Source organism: Periplaneta americana, chromosome 2 (assembly GCF_040183065.1).
Source record: "Periplaneta americana isolate PAMFEO1 chromosome 2, P.americana_PAMFEO1_priV1, whole genome shotgun sequence".
Taxonomy (NCBI): domain Eukaryota; kingdom Metazoa; phylum Arthropoda; class Insecta; order Blattodea; family Blattidae; genus Periplaneta; species Periplaneta americana.
In genome coordinates, this window is record NC_091118.1 from 100,919,054 (window position 1) to 100,944,758 (window position 25,705).

The 25,705-nt window shown below is 34.4% G+C and overlaps 1 protein-coding gene across 10 annotated transcripts in view; it reads left to right on the forward strand.

The window, feature by feature from the left end:
* Window positions 1–24,628, forward strand: part of RhoBTB (Rho-related BTB domain containing) — a 596,656-nt gene extending 572,028 nt beyond the window's left edge. For all 10 annotated transcript variants that reach the window (XM_069818201.1, XM_069818203.1, XM_069818207.1 and 7 more), the window contains 2 exons: window positions 7,557–7,705; window positions 9,428–24,628. In XM_069818201.1, coding sequence (XP_069674302.1) covers window positions 7,557–7,705; window positions 9,428–9,668 — 390 coding nt within the window. In that variant the 3' untranslated portion in view covers window positions 9,669–24,628. The remainder of the gene's footprint in view (window positions 1–7,556; window positions 7,706–9,427) is intronic.
* The last annotated feature ends 1,077 nt before the right edge of the window (window positions 24,629–25,705 follow it).

Sequence of the window (25,705 nt, forward strand, 5' to 3'; positions counted from 1 at the left end):
GTTTCAGCATGTGGAAGGTGTTATAGCAGAATACAATGTCGGCAATAAGTTAATTGCACAGACATACGATGGTGCTTCAATTATGGCAGGAAATATTAATGGCTTAAAAACAAAAGTTCAAGAAAAGTATCCTCAAGCACTATTTGTCCATTGTTACAGCCATGTTCTCAATTTAGTTTTGCAACAAACTACTTCATCCATTCCAGAATGCCGCATTTTTTTCAAAACACTGTTGGGTTTAGCTGCATTTTTCTCATCATCTCCTAAAAGATCAGTAAACTCAAGGAATTTATGAACAAGAAACTCCCAAAAGTAGCACCAACTAGATTGAATTTTACATCTCGGCTTGTAAATACAGTAAAAGAATACAGAGAAAAACGGACTGCTTTCTTTAAAAATATCATTTGTAATGACTCTGAAGAAAACTGGGATGATGCTGTAAATTTGCAGGCTCAAGGATATTTGAATTTTTTCACACAGTTTCAGAATATATTTCTTCTTGAAGTCTATGCTAGAGTGTTCGCACATACAGATGTGCTCTACAATATTCTTCAGACAAAAAGTCTAGACATAGCATACTACTTGCAAGAGGTATCAAAGTTAAAAAAAAAAATACTATATCCGAGTTCAGACGTAGTGGGTTTCCGTCCACATGGAGTAATATGGAAAATGAAAATTCTTTAGCCAATACAATGGAACCACCATTAAAGCGAAGAAAAGGAGATGATGAATTGAAATACAGGCAGCTGTACTACAGCATACTAGATCGTATGCACATGGAAATTACTGACATATTTTCTGATTATGGAAAGCTTCAGTTCACACATCTTGTAGATTCTCAAAAATTTTCTGCTTATAGAGAAAACTTCCCGAATGAGGCACTAAACAAATTATTTCAGTCCTATAACAGTCACTTTGATCAAGTACGTTTGAAAAATGAATTTAGTGTAATATATTCAGCAGAAGTCTTTGATTTTTCGAACAAACCTATCCATGAAATATTATCTGCCATATATGAAACCCAGCTGAATCAAGATATTCCTGAAGTCCTTAAATTGGCAACATTAATTGTGACAATACCAGCTACATCAGCATCGGTAGAAAGAACATTTTCTGCGTTGAAGAGAATAAAATTCTACTGTAGATCAACTCATACACAAGAACGTTTATCCGGCTTGGCACTGATGTCCATTGAAAAGTTATTTCTACAGAAACTTTGCAAGTGGCCCAACTGTAATTTCAAGGACGAAGTCATCAACGTATTTTCGTCCCAATCAAGACGTCTGGAATTCACATAAATATGTAAGGAATTTTATTACAGGGATTTTAAAATATATTTTGTGTAGTAATAGGGTCAGTGGTAGCCCAGACCCTTTAACCAGTATACGCCACTGGAGTGAACCTATAGTCCTGTCGCTCTAATTTCCTGCAGCCAACGGCATTGCAAGTCGACTACATTTAAACGTGTGCGTCTTGTGATTCACTGAGGAAGACGTTATTCATTTCTTAAGGCTCGACAAATAATATAATCGCCCGCCATTTTGGCTCTTTCGTTGGCATTCGCAGAAAGCACACAAAGATGTTATTTGCCGCTCAATTATTTGCTGAATTACAGTGTGTTTGATTTATTATCATAGGAGCTACGACATGATAATATTTAACGGTGTGGCAATCTACCTCATATGGTAGCTTGGCAACGAAAGAACAAAAATGGCAAACGATACTACCTACCTAGACTTTATAGAGCCTTCACTTCCTAAGACGTAAGCAAAGAGGAGGAGTCACGCCGTCGCGACTATAAGTAATGACATTAATTTCAGGGGCTATTCTTTGAGATATTTCAAACAAAAAAGTTTAATACAATTTTACTCGATTTTGTTTCCTCTTCGAGATAAAAATGGTTTCTTATGAAATGTTTCAAAACGTGTTTTGGGAAAGCCATTGATTTAATTACCAATATGCTCAGTCAATTTAAGAGAGCAGTATTTTATGATAATATATGATTGAAAGAATTTTAGTTTTATCCTTTAAATGTGCAGAAATTTGATTCGGACAAGTGTAACTTTTCGTTCTGCAAAGGAGTTTTAAAGTGTTATATTTGTTCGGATCAGATTTCTGCACATTTGAAGGACAAAACTAAAATTCTTTCAATAATTTATTATCATAATGCATGCTGTCTTAAATTGACTGAGCATATTGGGAATTAAATCAGTGGCTTTCTCAAAACTTGCTATGAAATGTTTGATATAAAACAATTTTTTTCTCGAAAAGGAAGCAAAAACGAGAAAAATTGTATTAAACTTTTTTTTGGAAATATTTCAAAGAATAACCCCTTGAAATTAATTATGTTACTTATGGTTCATCCTGTATATACATTTGGTTCTAGAACAGAGCTAACAATTTCTTTGTTCGTATCTATAAGGGTAAGCGTTCACTACATCGAATCGCACGGATCGGAAAAAGACTATCTTTGCTGTAATTGTTATGTAACCGCGTTCACTACATCGTATCAGATGGATCGCCTCTCGGCAAATCCATCCACGTTTCTCAGATGGGCAACTTTTCCAATGCGTGCGATCATGGCCTTCTTTAATATATCAATTTTAATTGGTCAACTGTTACTATTATGTTGTGCCATGTTCAGTGTCGCGCCAAAATGGCAGACGGAAAACTTATTTCGCTTGTAGAAAATTGCGAAGAATTATATAATTTGAGGCATTCCCATTACAGTAATCAAGTCGTTTCTTGCAAATATATTATGTAACCAATATTTCTTTCGTTTCTTCCTCTTCAATTAAGACGCATGAAGCAATTACAAATTGTTATTTGCTAACAGACGTAATTAATAGACCTAACCTCAACTCCTCTGTTTTTAATTATGTCAATATCGTGCGACGTCATGTTTTAAACAGCTGATAGGGGAATCCGATTAGGTGATGAGGTGGAGCCATTACAGTGAACGCACTGCACTTAAAATATCCGTTGCATGCGATTCGTACGAGGAGTGCGATACGATGTAGTGAACGCTTACCTTAAGAATAACTCACTAATGTATTAAATTACGAATATAATTATGATAATAGAAGAATAGCGCACAAATGTACAGAGAGGTGTTTCTGGTCACTTCATTTTACCATTTCAATTCTACTCCTTGCTATATTATCTAACGATTTTGTTGTCTTACAATACTTACTAAAATGGTACCGTTCACATGCATTCCCGCTCAAAGTACATATACACAGGTTGCTCGGATCATGGAAGCCTGTTCGGTTGCAAGGTTTATGGTGGAAACCATGTGTCCCTAGTCTTGTCAGGCCACTCTGCAGTTCGTTGTTTGGTCCCACCCAGCTCTTGTTGATTATGGAATCCGTTGAGTAAAAATCAAGCTCGATCTTCTTTCCTTTTTCTCATTTGGTCTGGAGGACTTTATTTTCTGCCCCTGTGGAAGGTAGTTCCATTTTGAATCTCAGATCTTCTATAAGAAAAGTTTCTTTGGCCAACTCATAGGTTAATCTCGATAGTGTCATTTTAGAGATGCCTAGGATTCTTTTTAGATATCTGGCTTTCACAGTCGTCTCAGTAGCCAAGTGGTCTAAAACTAATTAGCTATATATACTGCTTAAAAAATTAGCGGAACAAGTTTTTTGTCTGCTGTAAATTCTTGGTATAAGATAAAAGCTGTGCTGTAATGATATCAGCATTTGCGTTAACATCTTTTCTGTTCATGAAACACTACATTTGTTTTCATCTTCATCAGAGTCCAAGGAAACTGAATAGAAATCCATCCATGCTGAAAACCAATATGGTTTATCTTGACCTTCTCTGTTTGTCTATGGCCGTTTTAGAACATGATGGAGACTATGGTCATTGTTGTGGTCTAATTCAGATGTTATTGCAAAGGAACTACAAAATGGTTGATATCAGGGAAGTTGAAGTTGCACGAACTGTCACCCTCATTCAGCAGGAATGGACTTATCGTCAGATTGCCAGTGACATCCATTAATCTGTGTCAGTTGTGTATAGGACTGTCAAACGTTATAGGGAGTCAGGGCAGTACGAAAGGAGACGTTGGCAAGGACGTAAACGAAAGACAAGTGGAAATCAAGACAGATTTTTAGTTCTTTCTGCTCTTCATCGGCGTACATCACTGTTTGTGATCTGCAAAACGACCTCAGGTTAGTACATGGAATAGCAGTAAGTGATCAGACGGTCAGGAATAGATTACATACATACATACATACATACATACATACATACATACATACATACATACATACATACATACATACATACATACATACATACATACATACATACATAAGTGTTCTGCCCATGGCGAGGTCTTTCACTCCAAACCCAGCATTCTCCAATCTTTCCTATTTTCTGCCTTCCTCTTAATCTCCGCATATGACCCACATATCTTAATGTTATCTATCATCTGATATCTTCTTTTGCCCCAAACTCTTCTCCCATTCACCATTCCTTCCAGTGCATCTTACAGTAGGCAGTTTCTTCTCAGCAAGTGACCCATCCAATTCCTTTTTCTCTTTCTGATCAGTTTCAGCATCATTCTTACTTCACCCACTCCTTCCAACACAACTTCAGTTTTTATTCTGTATGTCCACTTCACACACTCCACTCTATTCCATATCCACATTTCAAATGCTTCTATTCGTTTCTCTTCATTTCGTCGTAATGTCCATGTTTCTGCTCCATACAATGTCACACTCCATACAAAGGCCTTCACGAATCTCTTCCTTAGTTCTTTTTTCAGAGGTCCGCAGAAGATGTTCCTTTTTCTATTAAAAGCTTCCTTTGCCATTGCTATTCTCCTTTTGACTTCCTGGCTGCAGTTCATGCTACTGCTTATAGTAGATCCCAAGTATTTGAAGCTGTTCATTTGCTCTACTGTCTCATTTAGAATTCGCAAGTTTACCTTCTTTATTTTTCTTGCGACAACCATGGTCTTCGTCTTGTTTGCATTTATCTTCATCCCATACTGCTCACAGCTGTCATTTAGCTCCTGTAGCATATCCCTTAGTATCATCTCCTCTTCTGCTAACAACGCAACATCATCAGCAAATCGTACACACTTTATAGGAATAGATTGTGGGAAGTTAATTTGAGATCTCAGAGACCTCTGCATGCCCTCGTTTGGAGGTTCATCACAAGCGAGTAAGGTTAAGATTTGCTCTGGAACACGTAAATTGGCAACTTCGACATTGGAGGCCAGCACTGTTCACAGATGAATAAAGCTTCTCCCTAACTTCCTGTGATGGACGATTACGTGTCTGGAGACGTCGTGGAGAGCACCTCGATGAACCTGACATTCTCGAAATTGACAGGTTTGGTGGGGGCCCAATTATGCTTTGGGCCATCATGAGCTTAGAAATAAACACTGCCCTGACCATCGTTCCTGGCCAGCTAAACTGAATTGGTTATGTTGAAAATATATTGCGACAATCTGTTCTTCCTGTAATGGAAAGTATGGATGCTGAATTTGTGTTGATGCATGAACAATACAAGAGCTCACATTGCCGCTGTCTTCATGAGCATGAAATTCTTGTAATGGATTGGCCAGCGATTAGTCCAGATTTCACTTCTATTTAACATGTATGGAATATGTTTGAAGGACACATCCATAGGTGCCATCGAAGCCCACAGAACCTTGAAGAGCTTTCAGTGGCACTTAATGAAGAGTGGATGTAACATTTGGCAGCTTGTTAGAAGCATGTCTCGTAGATTCCAAACAGTAATTCATGTTCATGGAGACCACATGATGTACTAAATCCATGTAGAGGTCGTGAGGACTCATTGTTTGTTAGAATAAAGAAACATATTTTTCACTTTGTTTTGTGCAGTTTCGAGTAAAATGACCATCATTGAGTACAACGTGGTTGTAAATGACCATGGAAAGTAATTTGTTGTAAAATATAGTGTCTGAACTTCATGCTGGACTAAAGACAACATTCTATGTTTTCATTGTTCAATAAAAAAATAATTTCAAATCTTGTTCCGCTAATTTTTTTGAGCAGTATATTTAGCATTTTGTGCAGTTGAATTTAGGAATATTAGACATGGAAGTTCTTCAGGGATCAATTTACGTCCATTATTGTTTCTAGTTTATAATAATGATTTAGCCTCAACCATAAATAATTTATTCTAGGTAACATTATCAGACCCAGGACTCATACACAGTTAACATAATCAGGCCCCTTTTCGGTTAATTTAGCAAAAAACAAACTTTACTTTTATTTTTTATTTATGTAATGTACTATGAATTTAGGAAATAGACAAGCAGACTTAGAAATGAAATGAACAAGTACCAACTATATTTAGGTCCGAAGCGAAACAAACAAAAAGAAAGAACACAAACACAGTGTTGGCACTTGAATTGTCAAAAAATTAACTATGGTCAGTTTTGTTGGGAAAAATTTACATTTTCCGTGTCCTTTGTCCTCAATGTGTACCAACAAATACCAATATTATTATTATTATTATTATTATTATTATTATTATTATTATTATTATTATTATTACCTATCTCCTGCGAGATTGGAGCTCTAGGCATCTGCCTAGTTTGCCTAGGCCGAAGTTCATCACTGAACCATATTTGCAGATGATACAAGTGTGACTGTCCAAAGTAAACAATATGATTACTTTATAAACACTTCTAATACAACGTTAAATATAATGAATGAATGATTTAGAGCAAATAAACTGGCAAATAATGTTGATAAAAACCAGTGTAATCAAATTTAGTACCAGTACACATAATAGACCTAGTGCTCAGTTTTCCTACAATATTAGATTACATGGAACTGATCGCAAAGAATTTATAAGCGCAAAATGTCATGGTTTGAGGTTGGATAATCACTTTAGCTGGAAAACACACATACATATTGTTTCAGAATTGAGCTTTGCCTGTTATGCATTAAGATATTGGCGATATAAATGCCCTTAGGCCCTGTCAGTTAAGTTTCATATGAGTGTGTGTTTCATTTGTCCTGCTAATTAATTCATAAATTGATTTATTAAAAAAAATAAATACAGCAAAATGAGGTAAAATTAGTTTTATAATAAAAATTCGCTCTTTGAAAATGCATTTAATGATTGCCATATATAATAAAATGTATTAACGGATTTTTGATGAGAACAATAGAAATCATTTTGGTTTTATCGTGGATTGAGAAAAACAAACACCTATAGTCATAACTTGTTTTATTTCTAGGGCGTTCTTGTCTATCAAAAAATCAACTCTGACAGGCCCTACTCTCGAAAAGTTGAATTCTGATGCAAGAAACTGGTCTGTAAATTTTACCTGGAGTTTGTAATTCAGGGATATCGTTCTTTTACTTACCGGTACCCTAAATTTATGATACAGTACTGAACTCCCAGCTTTGCTTCCTTTCTACTGGAAGTCATACAGAAACTATTTATCACTTTTAGCCGAATTAGATCCTGTGAACTTCGGATCTAATTGCGAACATAGTACCGGTAACCCTTGTCTGCCGAGGATGATTTGCATACTAATAATTATTAATGCTTTCCTATAGTTACACAATGCGGATCAATTAGCAGACTGGTGCATGAGTCATCTGTGTACGAACTACAACAAGTTATGCAAAATGTCACCCAAACTGCTCAGAAGCCTGCACCCAGAAAATCAAGAGTACCTCAGTGAACATCGCTGGCCTCCAGTATGGTGAGTGTTAGAAAAACTTGGAAATGTGTTGTTACCTGTAAGAAATTTGAAAATGTCCTTTATAGGATAGATTTTTTTATGTTTTAATTAAAAGTTCAATTTTTGGCAAGGGCATATATTGACAGGAGAAAGATCCACTGAAGCAGTTATGCAGACATGTTAGTAAATATTTAATTACACAGAGAGTATTGGATAGTGTTACCTGAATGAATCTGTTTTCATTTTATGGTAAGACTTTCAAATTTGCATGAGTCACTTTTAAAATATCCATTAGCTTCCTTTCAGTGTGAATAATTTTGCTACATTGCGATTATTATAATTATATATTTATTTTCCAATGCCGAGAATTGAAAGATGATTAATATTATTTATATTCTTCTCTATTACATTTTTATATTATTTAACTCCATAAATTATTTCTCATATATTCCACTTAAGTTATTAACAGAAAAAAAATTAGTATAAAAATTATAAATTGAAAGTGATAAGTAATTTATGATCAGTATTTGATCCATCAACAAGTATAATAAATTTATCATTAAATTGAATTAGGATCAAGTCATTTTCTCTGTTATTATAATTATAGCAGTTACATTATTAATCAATGAAATATTTTAGCATCTATTAAGAAACTTTTTTGAGGAACAACTATTCCATAAATATTCGGTAAGTTGAAATTAACTATGAGACCTAAATGACCTAAATGATAAGTAAATTATTGTTCATTTTCATAGTCAGTAATTTCTTTGTATTCTAAATTCTGAAATCCACCCTTCTCAACTCCACACAACATTTTCATTTAACAGAATTATTCAGAATAGTTGTCATAATCTGATACATGTTTGTATGTGCTGGAAGTTTGAAAGTCAACAAGGCATATTTCCTTGCATTTTATTTATGTTGTTGTTGTTTTATAATGCCAGGTGTTTGACAATAAAGTCATTTGACCTCTTGCACTCCAATATTTTTCAAAGATATTATCATGGTCAGCCACTGAAGCACAGAACTTTTTGGTGGCTACTTCATTTACACAGAACCCCCAGAATGTCTGGAGGACCACACCTGTTGTTGGTCGACGGGTCCATTGGACCTAGCTGGGAGATCATGTTGATCACCAGCTTTCCCTCCTTAAGCCACTGGAGGACGATTTTAGTGCCATAGCAGGTCAGCACTAGGAACAGAAAAGTAGAAAGAGGAGGAAGGAAAGTGAAATGAACCCCTAGGCCTCGAATGCTCTAATGCCATCAGGGTCGAAGAAAGTAAGAGTTCAGTCAGAGGACTGGATAGGAAAGGGTAAAGAGGGAATTAGGTATTGAATAGAGGAAAATTATACCAAATTCAGTCATTAACTCATCAAGCTGACCAGTACTAATTGATGAGTAGCCCCTCCCTTTAGTTCAGCTGCATTTTATTTATTTGCTTTGATGTAGTCATTCATTTATCCTTCTATGAAACAGTACACTCTACTTTTCCATTTTTGTTATAAATATTTTCATCCAAGTATAGTTCCGCACATTTTTTAAGTTATAAAATGTGCCAATGCTGTGATTTAAATATGCCAATTTTAATTAACTAATCAGCTGATCTGACTGATCAACTGCTTCAACTGACCTGACCTGTACTGATATGATATGATTGACCTGATTGCTTGTCCAACCAATTGGTTTTATTGGTTGGTTTGTTAACTGGTTAGTTTATTTATTTAATTATTTATCATTATAGGTACTTGAAGGACTATGATTACTACCAGAAATGTGTTCTTGAAAGGGAGCGAGAGGAAAAGCCCTCGTTAAAACGGGGTCGACACAACTCGGGATGTCTTTGCTTTTCTGGGGGGAAGTCTCGGAGAGAGGAGCGAGGCACGCTATTGGGAGGAAACAACAGTGGCACTGCTATTCCTGGAGGTGAAAACGGCCCTAGTGATGTTGGTGGAGGTGATGGAGGAGGGGCAGCAAGTGTATGACAACGCTGCTCGGGGCACCGCAGTGCCGGCCCACTTGCACTTGTGCTGCTGGTGGCGGTGCTCACAGGGGCAGTTGGTGCAGCCGCCCTCATGCTGCAGATCTTAGCTGCGTGATGGAGGGCACTGCCCGCTGCTGTTGATGGCAGTGGTCATATATGTCCCATTTTATACTGCAATGAAGAAAACAGATGCTGGCATTGGTTTCGGAGTAGATATTTGAGTGTGTCCCAGGTCTGTGTCGTGTATTTGACAACAATGATAAAACTTTATTCGTAAATTAACTTAAACGTGTTAAATAATTACTTCGAAACGGCGAAATTATGTCAGATGTGGCTCTGTTCATAGGCATCTCATGTTCATACAGTAGGGATAGCCATTGATACTGGCTTCGTGGGATCACTCATGTATGGTACAGTTGCAATTACAATGTTCGGAAACGTCACCCATCAAAACACTGATGTATTAGATCAATAATTTGTACATTTTAACGTAATCAGGTTTGGATTAAGTGGCTGGTTTTCAAAGTTTGACACACTGACTTAACTGTGATTCTTTTTATCCCTGTTCGATCGCTCTCATGGTTACCATGCTTGCCATTAGATGTGTGATTTGCGGGTTCAAACCCTGCCAGGGACAACGGATTTTTAAAGGCGATAAAAATCTTTAGCATGACTAGCTTTGGAAGGGAAATTAAGTTGGTAGATCCATGTCGCAGATTTATGGCACCTGACAGTACTCTGTCCCAGAGATCCAGCCAAAATTTACCTACTGTTATTTCTCCTCAAAGTCAAAATATGTCATATGAGTGGTCTAAGTACTCGTAGACTTGCCTCATCCATGCTACATACGATACCCTGTCAACTAATTTGTCATGTTGAGGAAATAAATTGATACACACTATATTAGTATTAATTTATCTATACTAAGGGAAGTATTAACAACTAAAACACTATAGGCTAGAATGAATTATTAATTCATCTTAAATTACATTAAAAGCATATTCATTTATTCATAACTGCATTAAATAGGAAGAATTATTGGTAATGAGTAATCCAATGTTTTGATACTTGATATTTTTAAGGAACAATTTCTTAAATATTAGTTTCCGAGAGTATAACGTTCATACAAAATGTCTGATAATTTCTTCTGGGCCTAACTTATAACATGCAAGAAACTTATCCGTAACTTCATGCAATGAAATGCTCTTTATACTTAACAAGATTGATCAACATCTGTTGAGTCAGAAATTGTACATGTGTATGTTTGTATGATATCAACACACTCGTATAGTAATCTTATAAGGCCTATTCATTTAATGGAAATCAGCTTAAAAATGGAAATTGGACCTAAAACATTGATGTCAAAACATCAAATAATGAACTCCCAACACCGATGTTTTATAAACAGATATTGATGGCTATCTCTACCATATCGATTATTTCGATTCCAGAACAAGAAAAGAAAAATTGTTATGTTTCTCAGATTTGCCAGTTTACTAACTTTGCAGAAGATATTTCTGCCCAGCATAAATCAGGACATTTCATGCCATCTGACATAGAAGCATCATTTAATGGAATATACTTTATTCTGCCAACCCTTTAACACACATTTTTTTCGCCTATGTGGCAAAGTGGACTAATTAATGTTCATCAAGGCGGTGCGTTAATGAGAAGTTACAGCAGTGTGTTTATTCCTTTTAAGTTGTGGTGTGGTGGTCCTTTTACACAGGGGGGCATAAATTTTATTATGGATTTCTTTCTATAAGCCCACAATTCGAATTTCTAAACAAAAATCAGTCTGCCTATAATATTGAATGTTTTGAAATGTTATGGAAGTATTTCGCAAAACATAGATCACATCGTTGATTTTTTGCATGCAAAATGATTCTTCTCTTGAAAATTGTGGAGATAACAAAGAATTTTAGTTAAAGATGTCATTTTTTTATTAATAGAATGGTAGCAATATAAACCTTGGTGCAGATATCTCATACATGTTAAAGAAATGTGGTAATGATAAGGAATGTATATCATTCATGTGAGATAATGTTGGTACAGTTCACAATTCTGAAGGTTGTGGTGTCCCTTTACTTTACAAGTGAATCCAGGAAAAAAAAAAGTCTTTTTAACCCATCAACTGAGTGTTTATCTGTTTTTATTGTTGCAATTAAGTGATAATGAAGCAATAATTCTGGTTGACCTGATTAATCAATATTATTAACACGTTGGTTAAAAATTGTTATGACAGTCCTGAATTAGTGAAATTATGGTGGAATATAAATATCAGTGGGTCACTTTCACTAAGGAAGTTTCTTTTCTGGATATGGTTAGAATGCACTTTCCAGACATTGCTTTTCGAGGAGAGGGGGAATCGTGAGAGATGTATATAGACAAATTAGTAAAATTGTTGATTTGTTTGTTTGGCGAAGGTGAAGAAACCTTTCTTAAAAACATTTGTATATTCTAAGACAGTAAGAATTTAATTTTAAAACATTTCAGTAGACTTGTATATAAATGTTTCAGTGTGTTTAAAGTTATAGTGAGAGGTAACTCACTAAATGGCAAAGTAAACTTTTTATAGGTAATTTAATATTAAATTATGACAATTTTCGGTGACATTTTATTAGCATTCTGATTATTTACTGTACATATTGTAACAAATTGAAAACTTTATACAAAAATGATAACTTTAGGATATGACGTTAAATGTTAATTTTTATGTAATGATTATAAAGAAAACACTGTATTTTGGCTTTTTCTAAAATACAGTCTTCGAAAATAATGGAATGAAAATCATACATCTTAAGTTCAGAGACAGTAGGTAATCAACATGCTATGCCACAGATCCATATTAAAATACCAGCGAATTAAAGTACCTGTACGATTTATGGTGAACAAATTAATACGATACTTGTGGCATGTTTTTGTAGAGTACTCCCAATTCTCTTACCGACTTCCCACCACTTCCCTATTAATTGTTTAGATATAACGTAGATCCAACTTCAACTGTGCACAACAGGCAATTTATAAGATAAGTAACCTACATTTTCATAGTGTTTCTCCTAAAGAAGGGACAGAAGAGACACTTGAGTCAATCAATAAGAATCATTATACAAGACTGCAGATTGAGTATGCTTTAAACTATAGGCAGACTTCGGCTGATTATACCAGTGTGTTATGGGAATGTAAATTTTGTTGAGTTAGGTTTGAGATTCTGTTAAAGGACCATCCACAGCAACTTTTCAGCATTTACGAAGGGTTTCTGTTTCTATAGTGATTCAAGCAGTGTGGAATATACTGCACCAACATCCACAGATCTCATTGTAGTGTAGCTTTTATTATCACTGATAATGACTGATACCTTCTCCTGAAATGCTTTGAAAACATTGTGAGGTTTCCTGGCAGCGCAGTATGGAGTTATAATTTGGCCAGAAAATATTTTATGCTAGTACACAAATGTTGCAGAAGAGTAGAATTTTTGCTTGTTTATTTTTAATTTTGTTGGTGGTCACATAGTGAAATAACTACAGAATGTAGATTTTGCCTGTGGAGTGTGAAAATAGTGAATGATTTGTAACTATTGTGTTGTTATATTTTTGTGACAGGAATATGTGAGATCTGACATGTATAATTGTGTGGAGTGATAAACCTTTCGTAATGATTTATTTTGCCATACTTTTGATTGGTTTTAATTACACATTTCCAGTTAGACTTGGACAGATGAATAACGATGCAGTGCAAATGATAGGAATCGGGTAGAGAAATTTTTGAGATCACCATTACACCCATCATTTTAATTCTAAAATAACCAAGAAATTATGTTACAAGATATTTTTCTTCACTGCTGCTGGAATATTTGTGAAGATTTACCACTTCAAACCTACACAGAGAATGTTGTATTGAAAATTGACCTTGCTGTAATCAATCGTGATTGAATTACCAGCAAACAAACAGGCAGCTCCTGGTAAGAAAATTAGGCGTCAAGGCTGGGGCCAATTATCATCGGAACACTCTGTGTTGAAATTGTTGAGCTGAAGAAGGTAATATGATGCCATTATGAGATGAGCATTTGACAACAGCAACATAATAAGTCAAGTTCGTCAAATATATTTGGTAATTTCAACATCGTGAGAACACAAATCTTTTTAGATTATGTTGGAAGAATTACGAAATGTACTTGAACATGAATAATGCAGTTTTTTTGTCAATATGTTAAAGGAAAACAGGTTAAGATATAAATGGTTCCTTTTTATGAATGATTGTGAAAATGTTATGATCCTCAAATGACGAGCATTTATGCTCATGGTTTTATAAATTCATAATAATTTATAACTATTATGTCTAATGAGAAATGTGTAATGAATTCATATAATGTTTCATATGGTACAGTATACGAAGACTGTCACATCCTTTCTTAAATTTCCCTTTATATCACTGAGTATGTATTACAAAGCTGTCTGCTGACGTTCTGTCTTCTGTCTGTATTTTCAGTAATACTGAATTTACTTGAGCTACCACGGAAAATAACTTTCAACAAGCATTCATACCGGAATACTGTCATGTAATGAGTACGGACAGGACATCTTCATGCTCAGGAAACAAGACTCTACAAGAGCTATTGCATTCTGGGTCTAAGTGACAGGAATTGTGTATAAAAGACTGTTTTGATAATTATAAATAGATTATATAAAATCATTGAAAACTAAGTCTTGCCTGCATTTGTATTATAATTTCAGAATGAAACGGATGTGTAATTTTAGCAGAGTCTATGTTCTTTTATAGTGTGACTTCAGAAATTGGATAAGAACACCATACCAGTTTTGTGTCAAGTTCGATGTCTGTCGTTTATTGGCTAGAATTCCTTGTGGTTATCTCTGATCCTTGTCTGTAAAGATTACTATTGGTACTCATGCTTTGAGAACATGTTGCATAGTGTTTCCAAGTGATTTGAAGTAGGATATTGGAATTTTCTTTGTGGAGGAGAATGGAAAGACATTTAGTACAATGTAAGTACATAATTGTATTTCCACTAAACCCCTTCAATTTTGTGCTGAACCACTTTTTTTTTTCTTTTTTTTTCTTTTTTTTTTGTATTATGACTATTGCAGACTATTGAAAAAAATAACACTTAGTTCTGTCAATAATAACTTAAAAAGAAAACTGTTTCGATCTTGTATTTGTAAAACACAAATTGTTATTGTATTCGACACAGTTTGAATCTAGGTGTCTATTGAACACAGCTACTTTGGCCATTAGTGCATAGTTACTCATCCAAATGTGAAATTAATCATGCTTGAATTGTATGTAGGGCATTTCAATTAGCTATGCCTCCAGAGGTTGGAACTAAAACATGAGTTATGAAACTTTAAAAACAGTTCTCTCAATGACTAATAACACTGCCACAAAATACTAATTTGTTACTGTTGATATATAAGTTAATTCCACACTTTTTTGAAGGGTGATTTCAACTGCAGAAATTGAGCACTAATGATAGATATGTAGAATAAAATAATGTAATATGTATATGATATGATATAATACAAAATACAAAACAATAACTTACATGCTGTAATATTTGACTTAGTGTTATACAAACTAGTTGAGAAAAGAGTCGTCATAATTTTGTAAAGTACATGCATTAGGAACCTATTAATTTATCACCACCACCATCACCGAACGTGTATGGATTAGATCCTTTGTGACCTGCTCCTTTACGGCTCTTGAAGATATGCCAGATCTATCCGGTATTTCCTTCTTTTCCTGTTTTCAGTATAAGAAATTTCCTCTGGATATGTTATCAGTATTTCTCCCGTACATGGCGGACTGATTATACCATTGTGACTCCTCTTCAGGGCTTTGTTAGTTATAACAGGTAGTACCACGAGCAAGTAAGGATGGGAATTGAATAGTAAAGACTGTGCAAGGTGCTCTTTGCTGTCCCAACATCCTGTTGATTCATATCCCAGTTATCTTGAGTTCTGAATTATCCAGATTCTCATTTTTGTTATTTTTAAGTTTTTTTTATATATATATTTATTCATTAATTTATTCATTCATAGTGTTCTGCCTAAGGACAGGTCCCTCACTGCAAATCTAGCATTCTACCTTCTCTCTTTTCCTACTTTCTTTTCGTCTCTGTATATTAACCATTTCTTAATGTTGTTTATCACCTATTATCTTCTTCTGTCCCAAACGTTTTTCCATTCACCATTTCTTCCAGTGCAGTTTCTTCTTAGCCAGTGACTGAGTCAATTTCTTTTTCTGTTCCTGATCAGTTTCAGCATTATTCTTCACCTAGTCTTTCCAACATAGTTTCACTTATTTTGTCTGTCTATTTCACAAGCTCCTTTCTTTTCCATACCTACATTTTAAATACTTTTTTGTCTCTCTTCACTTCGTCGTAATGTCCATATTTCTGCACCATGCAATGCCACACAAAGTATACTTCACTCGCCTCTTTCTTAGTTCTTTTTCCAAAGGTCCACAGAAATGCTCCCTTTCCTATTAAAAGCTTCCTTTGCCATTGCTACCCTCCTTTTGACTTCCCGGCACATCTTTGCTGATTACACTTTCCAAATATATGAAATCCTCAAAAATATCAATAAGCAGTTTTTTTTTACTATTAAACCTAATTTTCTCACTTTTCTCTATATTTACTGGATATAAAATGGATCATAGATAATTTTTTTATCAATTTTAGTTTTAAAAAATGTAATGTAGCCTACTGTCACAAATTGTCAGTGCAGTTGCTATTGCAACATATAGATTAGATTCGATTTTTTATTGGCCATAATAAAAGTATTCATGGCATCGTCAGTACACAGGAATAATTTCTTTTAGTCTGTCTAATTCTTCTCCTGCTTCATCAATTTTTGGGAACCTGAAACATAGAGAAGGCATATCAACAAGGGATGAACGTTAATTGATTACCAGTACTAAATCTTTAAATTTAAATATTCATTTGTGTAAAGCGATGTGTGTTACTAGAATGTTCTTTACCTTTTCTTTGAATTTTTTCCCTTTAAGTTCTGTAAAGTTTTGTGGTAGTTTATTATATAAATTGGGGCCTCTTTGTCATATACGAGGTGTGATCATTAAATTCTAAGACTATGTCTGTTGTGGACAAAGGGATCATGTAATTGACACACGTGCGCAGCAGTGACACTTGACCTTGAAGAGACACGACACAAAGTTTTATCAAAGCACTGTCTTCATTGAGACCTGTGTTACACAAGATTTTGTTAGCACGTGCATCCACGCATTTGCGAAATCATGATGGACTCAAAACTGGAGCAGAGGGCCAACATCAAATTCTTCGGAAAATTGGCAGCTGAAATCCATGAAATGTTGAAGCAAGCCTCCGGGAATGAAGCAGTGAGTCAGGCGAGGTGTTTTGAGTGGCATTTGCTTTTCAGAAATAGCAAAACTGGAGGACGACGAGAGGCCAGGTCGACCACACACGTGCAACACTGCCGAAAATTCGAAAAAATTTGACAAATTGTGCATAATGATCCTCACGTCCATTTTGAACATGAACGACCACAACTTTGGACAGAGAACATATGGATGCTCCATGTCGACAATGCATCAACTCACAGAGCTCTCGCAACATGCCAGTTTTGCACCCCTAACAAGATGGTCATCATTCCTCACCCCCGTATTCATAAGATTTGGCCCCCTGCGACTTTTTTTTTTTGTTTCCGAAAATGAAATTGAAGCTAAAGGGTCGCCGTTTTGGGATAGTGGAGGAGATCCAACACGAATCGCAGAAGGTGCTTGACAGGCTTCAAGAACGTGACTTCCAGGAGGCATTCCAAAAATGCAGACACGTTGGGATCAGTGTGTAGCTACCCAAGGGACTTACTTTGAAGGAGATGGCAGCCAAATTTAAATCAGGTAATTTTATTTCCATTTATGGGACAGGTCTCGGAATTTAATGATCACACCTCGTACTGTTAGGACTTCTGGTAAGCTTGTAGTAATTAAAATTTATATTATGGGATGTCCTAGTGTTATAGTCATGGTACATTCACTTTGTTTTATAAGAATTTATATTTTTATGCATAAAACATACCATCTATAAAATATATATGCAGGATACAGATAAAATTCCGAATTCTCTGAAAATTTTTTTACTTTGTGTTTGAATAGGAACTTGCTTGATAATTTTAAGTTTCCTATTTTGCAGTTTGAGTACTTGTATGGATTTTAATGAAGATCCCGAAGTAATAATGGCATATGATAATACCGACACAAGAAATGGCAGTTCTCCTGTAACGTGAATTTTAAGTCCACTTCGGGTAATGCCTGGTTCACACGACTAGGGAAAGGATATTTATTTTGCAACTAATTTACTCTTTGAGTATATCTTCTATTTCACATCAATAAATTTAAGAATGCAGTTATATTGTCAGACTCCAAAGCAGCTATTCTATCAATAGTCTCTAAACACACACCTTCATCTCAAACAGCAGAAATAACTAAAATGCTCTCTCAATTAATATCACTCAATAAAAGAATTGTATTCCAATGGATACCATCCCATTGTGGAATCCTGGGAAACGAGAATGCGGATGCACTAGCAAAGAAGGGCAGCACTGCTACTTACAGACCTGTTACTAAATCTACATATTACTCTGTGAAAAGATTTATTAAATCTACATACTTAGATTTCAACAAACAAAATTTGATAACACAATCTCAAGGGAAAAAATGGAACTCTCTGCATCATAATCCACAGTTAATTCCCGATTTACCACGAAAATCATCTGTAGCTGCATTTAGATTGGCAACAGGCCATGATTGTTTGGCCAAACACCTGCATAGAATTGGAATATATCAGTCCCCTAACTGCCCATTGTACAACTCAAACCAAGAAATGGATTCGGAACACCTCAAAATCTGTGCTTCAGTGGCTGACCATGATAATATCTTTGAAAAATATTGAAGTGCAAGAGGTCAAATGACTTTATTGTCAAACGCCTGGCATTAGAAAACAACAACAACATATCTTCGTTATAGATTATTCATAACACTTGACCTATACACAGAGAAGAAAAGCAACAAATAAACAAAACAAAGGAAAAACAGAACGAAGTTGTGCATGAGAAATTCATTTACGTGTAAACCTCAGCTCTCACAAAATCAACTGAAGTCTTCCGAAGGGGACTTAGTGTATGGCAGCTGGTCATTTTTTGTCTAGGACTGTACATAGCCAAAATAAACTGGTTTTAAGAATCCATCTTGAATCTTGCGTACACTACTTTTAAATCATCATCAATCATCATCATCATCATCATCCATATAAGTTTCAGGCCATGTGGCCAATCTCATATCTTCGTTATAGATTATTCATAACACTTGACCTATACACAGAGAAGAAAAGCAACAAATAAACAAAACAAAACAAAGGAAAAACAGAACGAAGTTGTGCATGAGAAATTCATTTATGTGTAAACCTCAGCTCTCACAAAATCAACTGAAGACTTCTGAAGGGGACTTAGTGTATGGCAACTGGTCATTTTTTGTCTAGGACTGTACATAGCCAAAATAAACTGGTTTTAAGAATCCATCTTGAATCTTGCGTACACTACTTTTAAATCATCATCATCATCATCATCATCATCATCCATATATGAGATTGGCCATGTGGCCAATCTCATAATAAAGAGGAATTCTACTTCCTTAATTAGGCCTATTGTATTGTTGAGCACTATATGGATTGCTCAAGCAGATGTTGATTGAATGACCTATAGACGGTTTTATTTACATTTAACTTATGCTTGTTTTTTGTTAGCCACTGTTCTGATTTCGCTGACATTCCATTAATTTAATTAATTGATTAACTCGTGTTACTCGTCCACTAGTTAATCAGTTAATTAAATTCAGGTGTTAAAAGTAGTGTACGCAAGATTCATAATGGATTCCATTAATTTTTACTTGCAAGTTGTTTTCCCTAGTGTCATTCAATATTATGTTTGTATCATCTGCAAATAGGACAGTTTTATCTTCGGGTAATTTTGACAGAAGATCATTTATATCATATATTTTGTGTATTAATTTTTTTAAGAACATTAGCATATATTTTATACATAACAAAGTTTAAGATTCGTATCATTTGTAATTTGACATAATTTATAGAGTTCTCTTTTTATTTTGCAGGAGGTTATAATCCCTTTTGTTATCCCATTATTTGATTTAGTATTCTTTGTGTTTGTAATTATAGTTTTTTAAATTGGAAATGCTATGTTGAAGTGGAATTTCCTTGATTTCTCATATATATTCGTTTTGTTATTGTATCAAGCCAATTTCCTTTCTGGAACATAAATTTAAAGAATTATATATTCCTCTTATTAAAGCTTACTGACTTGCTACTATCCTCAGATTTGACATTTACTTTTAATTCTACATGTGAAAAAATTGCGTTGTGATCTGAACTTCCCAAGTTTATATTTTCTACTGCGAATAGGTATAAATCATGATCAATAACTATTCGGTCTAGACACATTCGAGATGTAGGAGTTATACGTGTGGGTGTCTGTAGTCCCAATTAAGTTATAAGAATGAATCAATTGTTTTCTAGAAAGTCAATACTGAATTCTCTACATAAAATTAGTGGTTTATCTTTTGATTTTAATATGTGTAGAAGAGTTTCGAGGTTCTCAAGAAATGTTTTTATACAGCCATTCAATCTGTAGGGTAGATGCAAACTACTATTATACAATGATTTGAATATTTAATTTCTGTTACCGGTACTGCATGTTCAAATACAGTTTCTTTGTTTAGATAATATGTGTGTTTCTTCTGAATATGTGGTATGTTACTAATATCTTTCACAAATATTGTCGAGCTTCCATTTTTATAATCTGTATTGCTGAAGCAACTTGAAATTTTAAAAATTATTAATATGAACTGAATTTATTTATTTTTCATTTAGTCAGTGTTCTGTACAACATAAAATATGTACGTATATCCTGTAATTCACGACTGAGTAACACTTCTAATTCATTTAACTTATTTTTAATGCATTGCAAACTTTGGTGCATTAATGAAATTGTGAAAATTTTTTGTAGCATTAAGCTTACCAGAAGTCTTAATATTAAATGAAATGGTCCTATCAGTACCGGTACTATTACTTATTCTTGCAACTTCTTCAATTGGCTTACAATGTTGTTTATCAGAAATACTTGTGGGCCTACAATTTGATTTACTAGGCTTATCTGTACTACAATTCGAACTACTTATACAAAATTATTACTTAGCTTTTTAGTTGGCTTCCTTAATCTTTGTGACCTGCAGGGTCCTGCCGTTCCCTTGTCAGCACCAGATTCCTTCATTGATTCATCCAAGAGCGCGTCTGAATTCCAATGCTATGCTTCCAATTATACTTGCTATTTCTTCTGCAATGCTCCCTCCCATTAAACTCTTGCCAAGATTGTTTAAGTAAAGCCCATGTCTGGGGTGAATTTGCTCCTGTCCAGGTCATCATCTACTCTAATGTTGTTAGAACTTTCCATCGGTTTTTTTAAATTTGGAATTAAATAACTTGACTTCTTTATTTATACACATGACTATTCAGTTAGGTCATGTCTGTCTGGGGGACTAAGAAATAGTACATTTGTGGTGCTACAGTTATTAGCATTCCATGGGTTACATCATTTTTGCTGACATCATTTATTCCTCCCCATACATTCACAAAGTCATTTTTTGTTAGGCATTTGACTTCAGATTTCGCACTTTCCACTATAAATTTCGTGCCAGCATTGGGTTTCTCATAACCTATCACATTAATTGGGAATTTACTGTGGTACTGATGCTTTCTCTAGCATGACTGTCACCTATTAGTACTACATTATGTTTCTTTCTTATCTTTTCTTTGCATTCACTTTTCCCATCATTTTCTTTCTTTACCTGTACTTGTAAGTTTTTTTTTTTCTCCTGCACTAAGAGCTGTCCTCTATGAAGCACAGTATAACAATTTATAATTACAGGAATAGGCCTAGGTTGTGGATTTGTCGTCTTAAATTCTCTTGATGTGTTACATTGGGATACATGTCAATCTGGTAGACCCACATATTCTTAATCTCGAAAAATGGATTTTGAGTTTACTTCTCTGTAGAGTTTGTATTGGAGAATGACGATTTTTCTCCTCCTGTAAGTCACAGAATAGCCTTGCAGCGTATTTGGCTTCCTGTTACATGAATACCAGGTTAAATGTGGCATGAGTACAGTGAAAACGTCTCAGTCTTTCTGTTTTCTGTTCTTACAATCTTCATAAAAAAGAAAAAGAAAAAAGAAACAGAAATTTAACTGAAAGGATTATTAAGTGTCAGTTGAACAAAGGATAAATTGAGTATCGCAAGTTAAATCTATTTATTTTCACTACGGTATCAAAAAGTATTTAAAAGTACCAGTATGTTGAGTGAATCTCTTTTACTCAATAAACTCAAGTCAGTATTCTACATGAAATTTGAGAGATACAAGATTGAGTGTGCAAAAACTGTTTTTACGTTAACATACACTAAATTGAGTTGAATATCAGAATGAATTCTATACCAGTATAAACCGTTTTAGTTATGAAAAATTATTTAAATTATCCAGTAATCTACAAACATGGGAAAATATTTTTAATATTGTATAACTTTATTATTCAAGGGTCACTAATATGAAACGGACAGATTTTATGTGTAACATGCCAGGTGTGTTGTGGTTTTCACATGGTCCATCTCTTGCGCCTTCCCTGTCTGATTGATTTGATTTCATTGATTGATTATGGTTTTCCATGCGGCCCATCTCGCAACATTCTCTATTTAATTGTTGGATAGGATGTATTTGGACTGTTACAGTTAATTTCATAGTTAAACATTGGAAACCATATTTGAGAATTTCTTGAGTTATTGTCTATACAAAAGGATCACTGTGCCTGAAAAATAATTTTAATATACTATGTTTTTACGCCAAATTCTTTGGAACCAACATTCCACTGTCAATTTTTGTGGCTCGTGAATTGGTACAGTAAAAATCTTAAAGTGGTGTTGAATGTGACGTCATAATAAGTGATAAGATGGCTACTTGTAGCAAAGAAAATGGGCAGTAGACCTAAGTGCTGATCCATCCATAACTAATCCAAAATGTAAATGTCACGGCTGTGCACAAGGGAGGGGGATGGGTTGGGATTTTTAAAATGTTTTTTATATGGTTATTTAACAAGTTATATCAACTGGGTTATTTAGCGTTGATGGAATTGATGATATCGTTATGGTATTTGGTAACATAAGGCCGAGAATTCACCACATTACCTGACATTCGTCTTACATTTGGGGAAAACTTCGGAAAAAACCCAACCAGGTAATCAGGCTAAGAGGGAATCGAACCCACACCTGAGTGCAACTCTGGATCACTAGGCAAACGTGCTACCACCTGAGCTACGTCGTTGACTTTCGGGGGTTTAATCAATTTGGAAGAAATCAGCGAATTAGTGTATATTAATTATACAATTATGTTTATTTTGTCCCCATTCAGTTCCTCCTAAGTCTACTTTGTATTGTGTTACTCTATATTGTAAGTAATAAATAACTTATTAAAAAGTTTATTATAAACTATTTCGTGAAAAAAAAAAAAAAAGTTTTCCCCCTTCAAACTAGCCCTTTTAAAAATCCTGCGCACATTACCCTGTCAATTTTTTTTTTCGGTCACTATACTGTCCTAATTTCTATGGAGATTTTGTGAATATTTGGTATATATGATTGTATGCTGTGTTGCAGATTTATAGCCATTGAAAAATGTCTTAATATTTCAGTCATGGAAATGAATGCATCATGTTCTCAGAATATGGCACTTTGTGTGTTGTAACTTGCTTATGAATTGTGATGGGTCACCTAGTTGGAGGTCTAGTAAACCTAGGTTTGTATCTGCCAAGTTCGAAATGAATGCCAGTTTTGTGTAAATATGGCCTCCTTTCAAGAATGTTCTTTTTATATTATTAAAACCCTTTTTAAAAACTAATAAAAATCATTCCTATCAGATTTTTATGCAAATTAAACACACATATTCACTGAAACACTTTAAATACACTCACACATCAAAGGAAGATTCTAACTTGCTTTCGAAACTGCAACCATCCATTTACGCTCACTATTATTAATAACCCTTTAACCATGTATTGCTTGAAGAAAAACTTTTTAACAGCTCATTAAATCTTCAAACAAAATTTAATCCTATAAATATATATTCTTGTCATATATTTTCCTATCTTAGTTCTTTACTAGAAGGAAAAGAAATTCAGGAGGCTTATCTTAATAATACAGCTTGAAGCTTTTGGTCTATCTAATTTGTTCTTGTTTGAATTCAATAATTCCATTGTAATAGGGTACATTGCTTCATCATTATAAAGTGGCATCAGTTGGAGTAACTGAATCCTTCAAGATTATGTAATATAACAATTCCATTGCTTGCAGCATTCCTGATAATTGAAATAGTTTTTAAGTCATTGCTATATTAAATAATCGATCTATTTTCTAACCAGATTTGAGTGCTGTTTAGCACAAAAAAATGGCAATCAGAAGTGAGCAATGATGGTGAACTGGAAACCATGATGGATTGTTTTGTTTGAAAATTTTGAAATGTGTAAAGAACGTTTTATTGGATTGTTTGAACTAGATTTTTTTTTTGCTGAAACGAAGTGAATAGTGACATGCTGCGGAGTGTAGACTGTTTGTACCGTTGTGCTTCTAAACTTCCTGATACCATGTGTTGGTGATATTTTACATCTTTATAAGATCTTATATAAAACATTTCTGATTGATAAAGACGGTTAAATAATAATAAGTGTTGAAATGGTAGTGTTTAATTTGTGGATGATATTTTGAAGGTAACCAGGACTTCATTTACTTAAAGTGTGGTTTCTTATTTTAGTAGAAATACTGGCACAGACTGAATAAAAGTGCAGCATGAGTTCGTTCTGGATTGTGTGTCACTTTCTTGTACAGGTATGGAATAACATGTAATTGGAATGTGCAGATTGACATTTAAATGTTAAGATTTTTCATGTTTCTTTTTTTTTATGTAAACTGCAATACACCAAAACTAGGCACAATGTGCGCATTTCATTTGCGTGGACATCAAAACATATATATTAAACATCATTACAAGGTTACACAGATTTCCTTTGAACATAAACAGTAACAATGATAACCTTGATGTCATTTGTCAATAATGTGAAATGGTGATTAGGGTCCATTTACACATACTCCAGTGTAACTTTAATTTAGCATAATAGTACTGAACTAAACAAACACTTTTGTAAAATTAAATCGAAATTAAGAGTTACGAACTGAGTTCATAGGTTATGTTTCACAAGTGATAGTCACATTAGTATAATCGTACATTTATCACTTACCGGCACTCATAGTAAAAATTACAATTAAATATGACCTGTCTGTGGAACATGCTGTGAAGATGATGCGATCCAGTAGACACTGGCTTGCAAGCAAGGAGAAATGTAATGTGTGGTAAGAATGAGGGACCAGAACTCTTTACCATTGCCAAATTAGGTACCGGTATGTATTATTTTTGGCATACAGTATTATACTTTCTTAACATATATAGTTCGATGTGTTTGTGCAACTACTTGTTCAAAGGCAAAAGTTGAATATTGATCGTCTGTTAGGAAATGTTGCATTGAGTTTATGTAGACTAAACTACTTCCAAATATACCCTAAACATCAGTATTGAACTCTGTCAAGAGTGTGTTATATTACCTGTAAGTGTAAATGGACCCTAACGATTTGGCTCACAAGCAGTGGGTTGCAACTCACTTGAGTTACGGGTATTTCTGTTTGTAATCAGCATAAAGTTTCCATTAAAATATGATAACCCATAAAATTATAAATGCAAATTATGAAAATTGTTTGAATTATAGCCTTTATTAATTGCCTGGCATAATGAAAGAAGTGAATAATAGGTTGGATATCCAAATATGTCGGATGTTGTATCATTTATGTAAATCTAGTATTTCTCTTCCTTACCTGTAAAACTTTATTT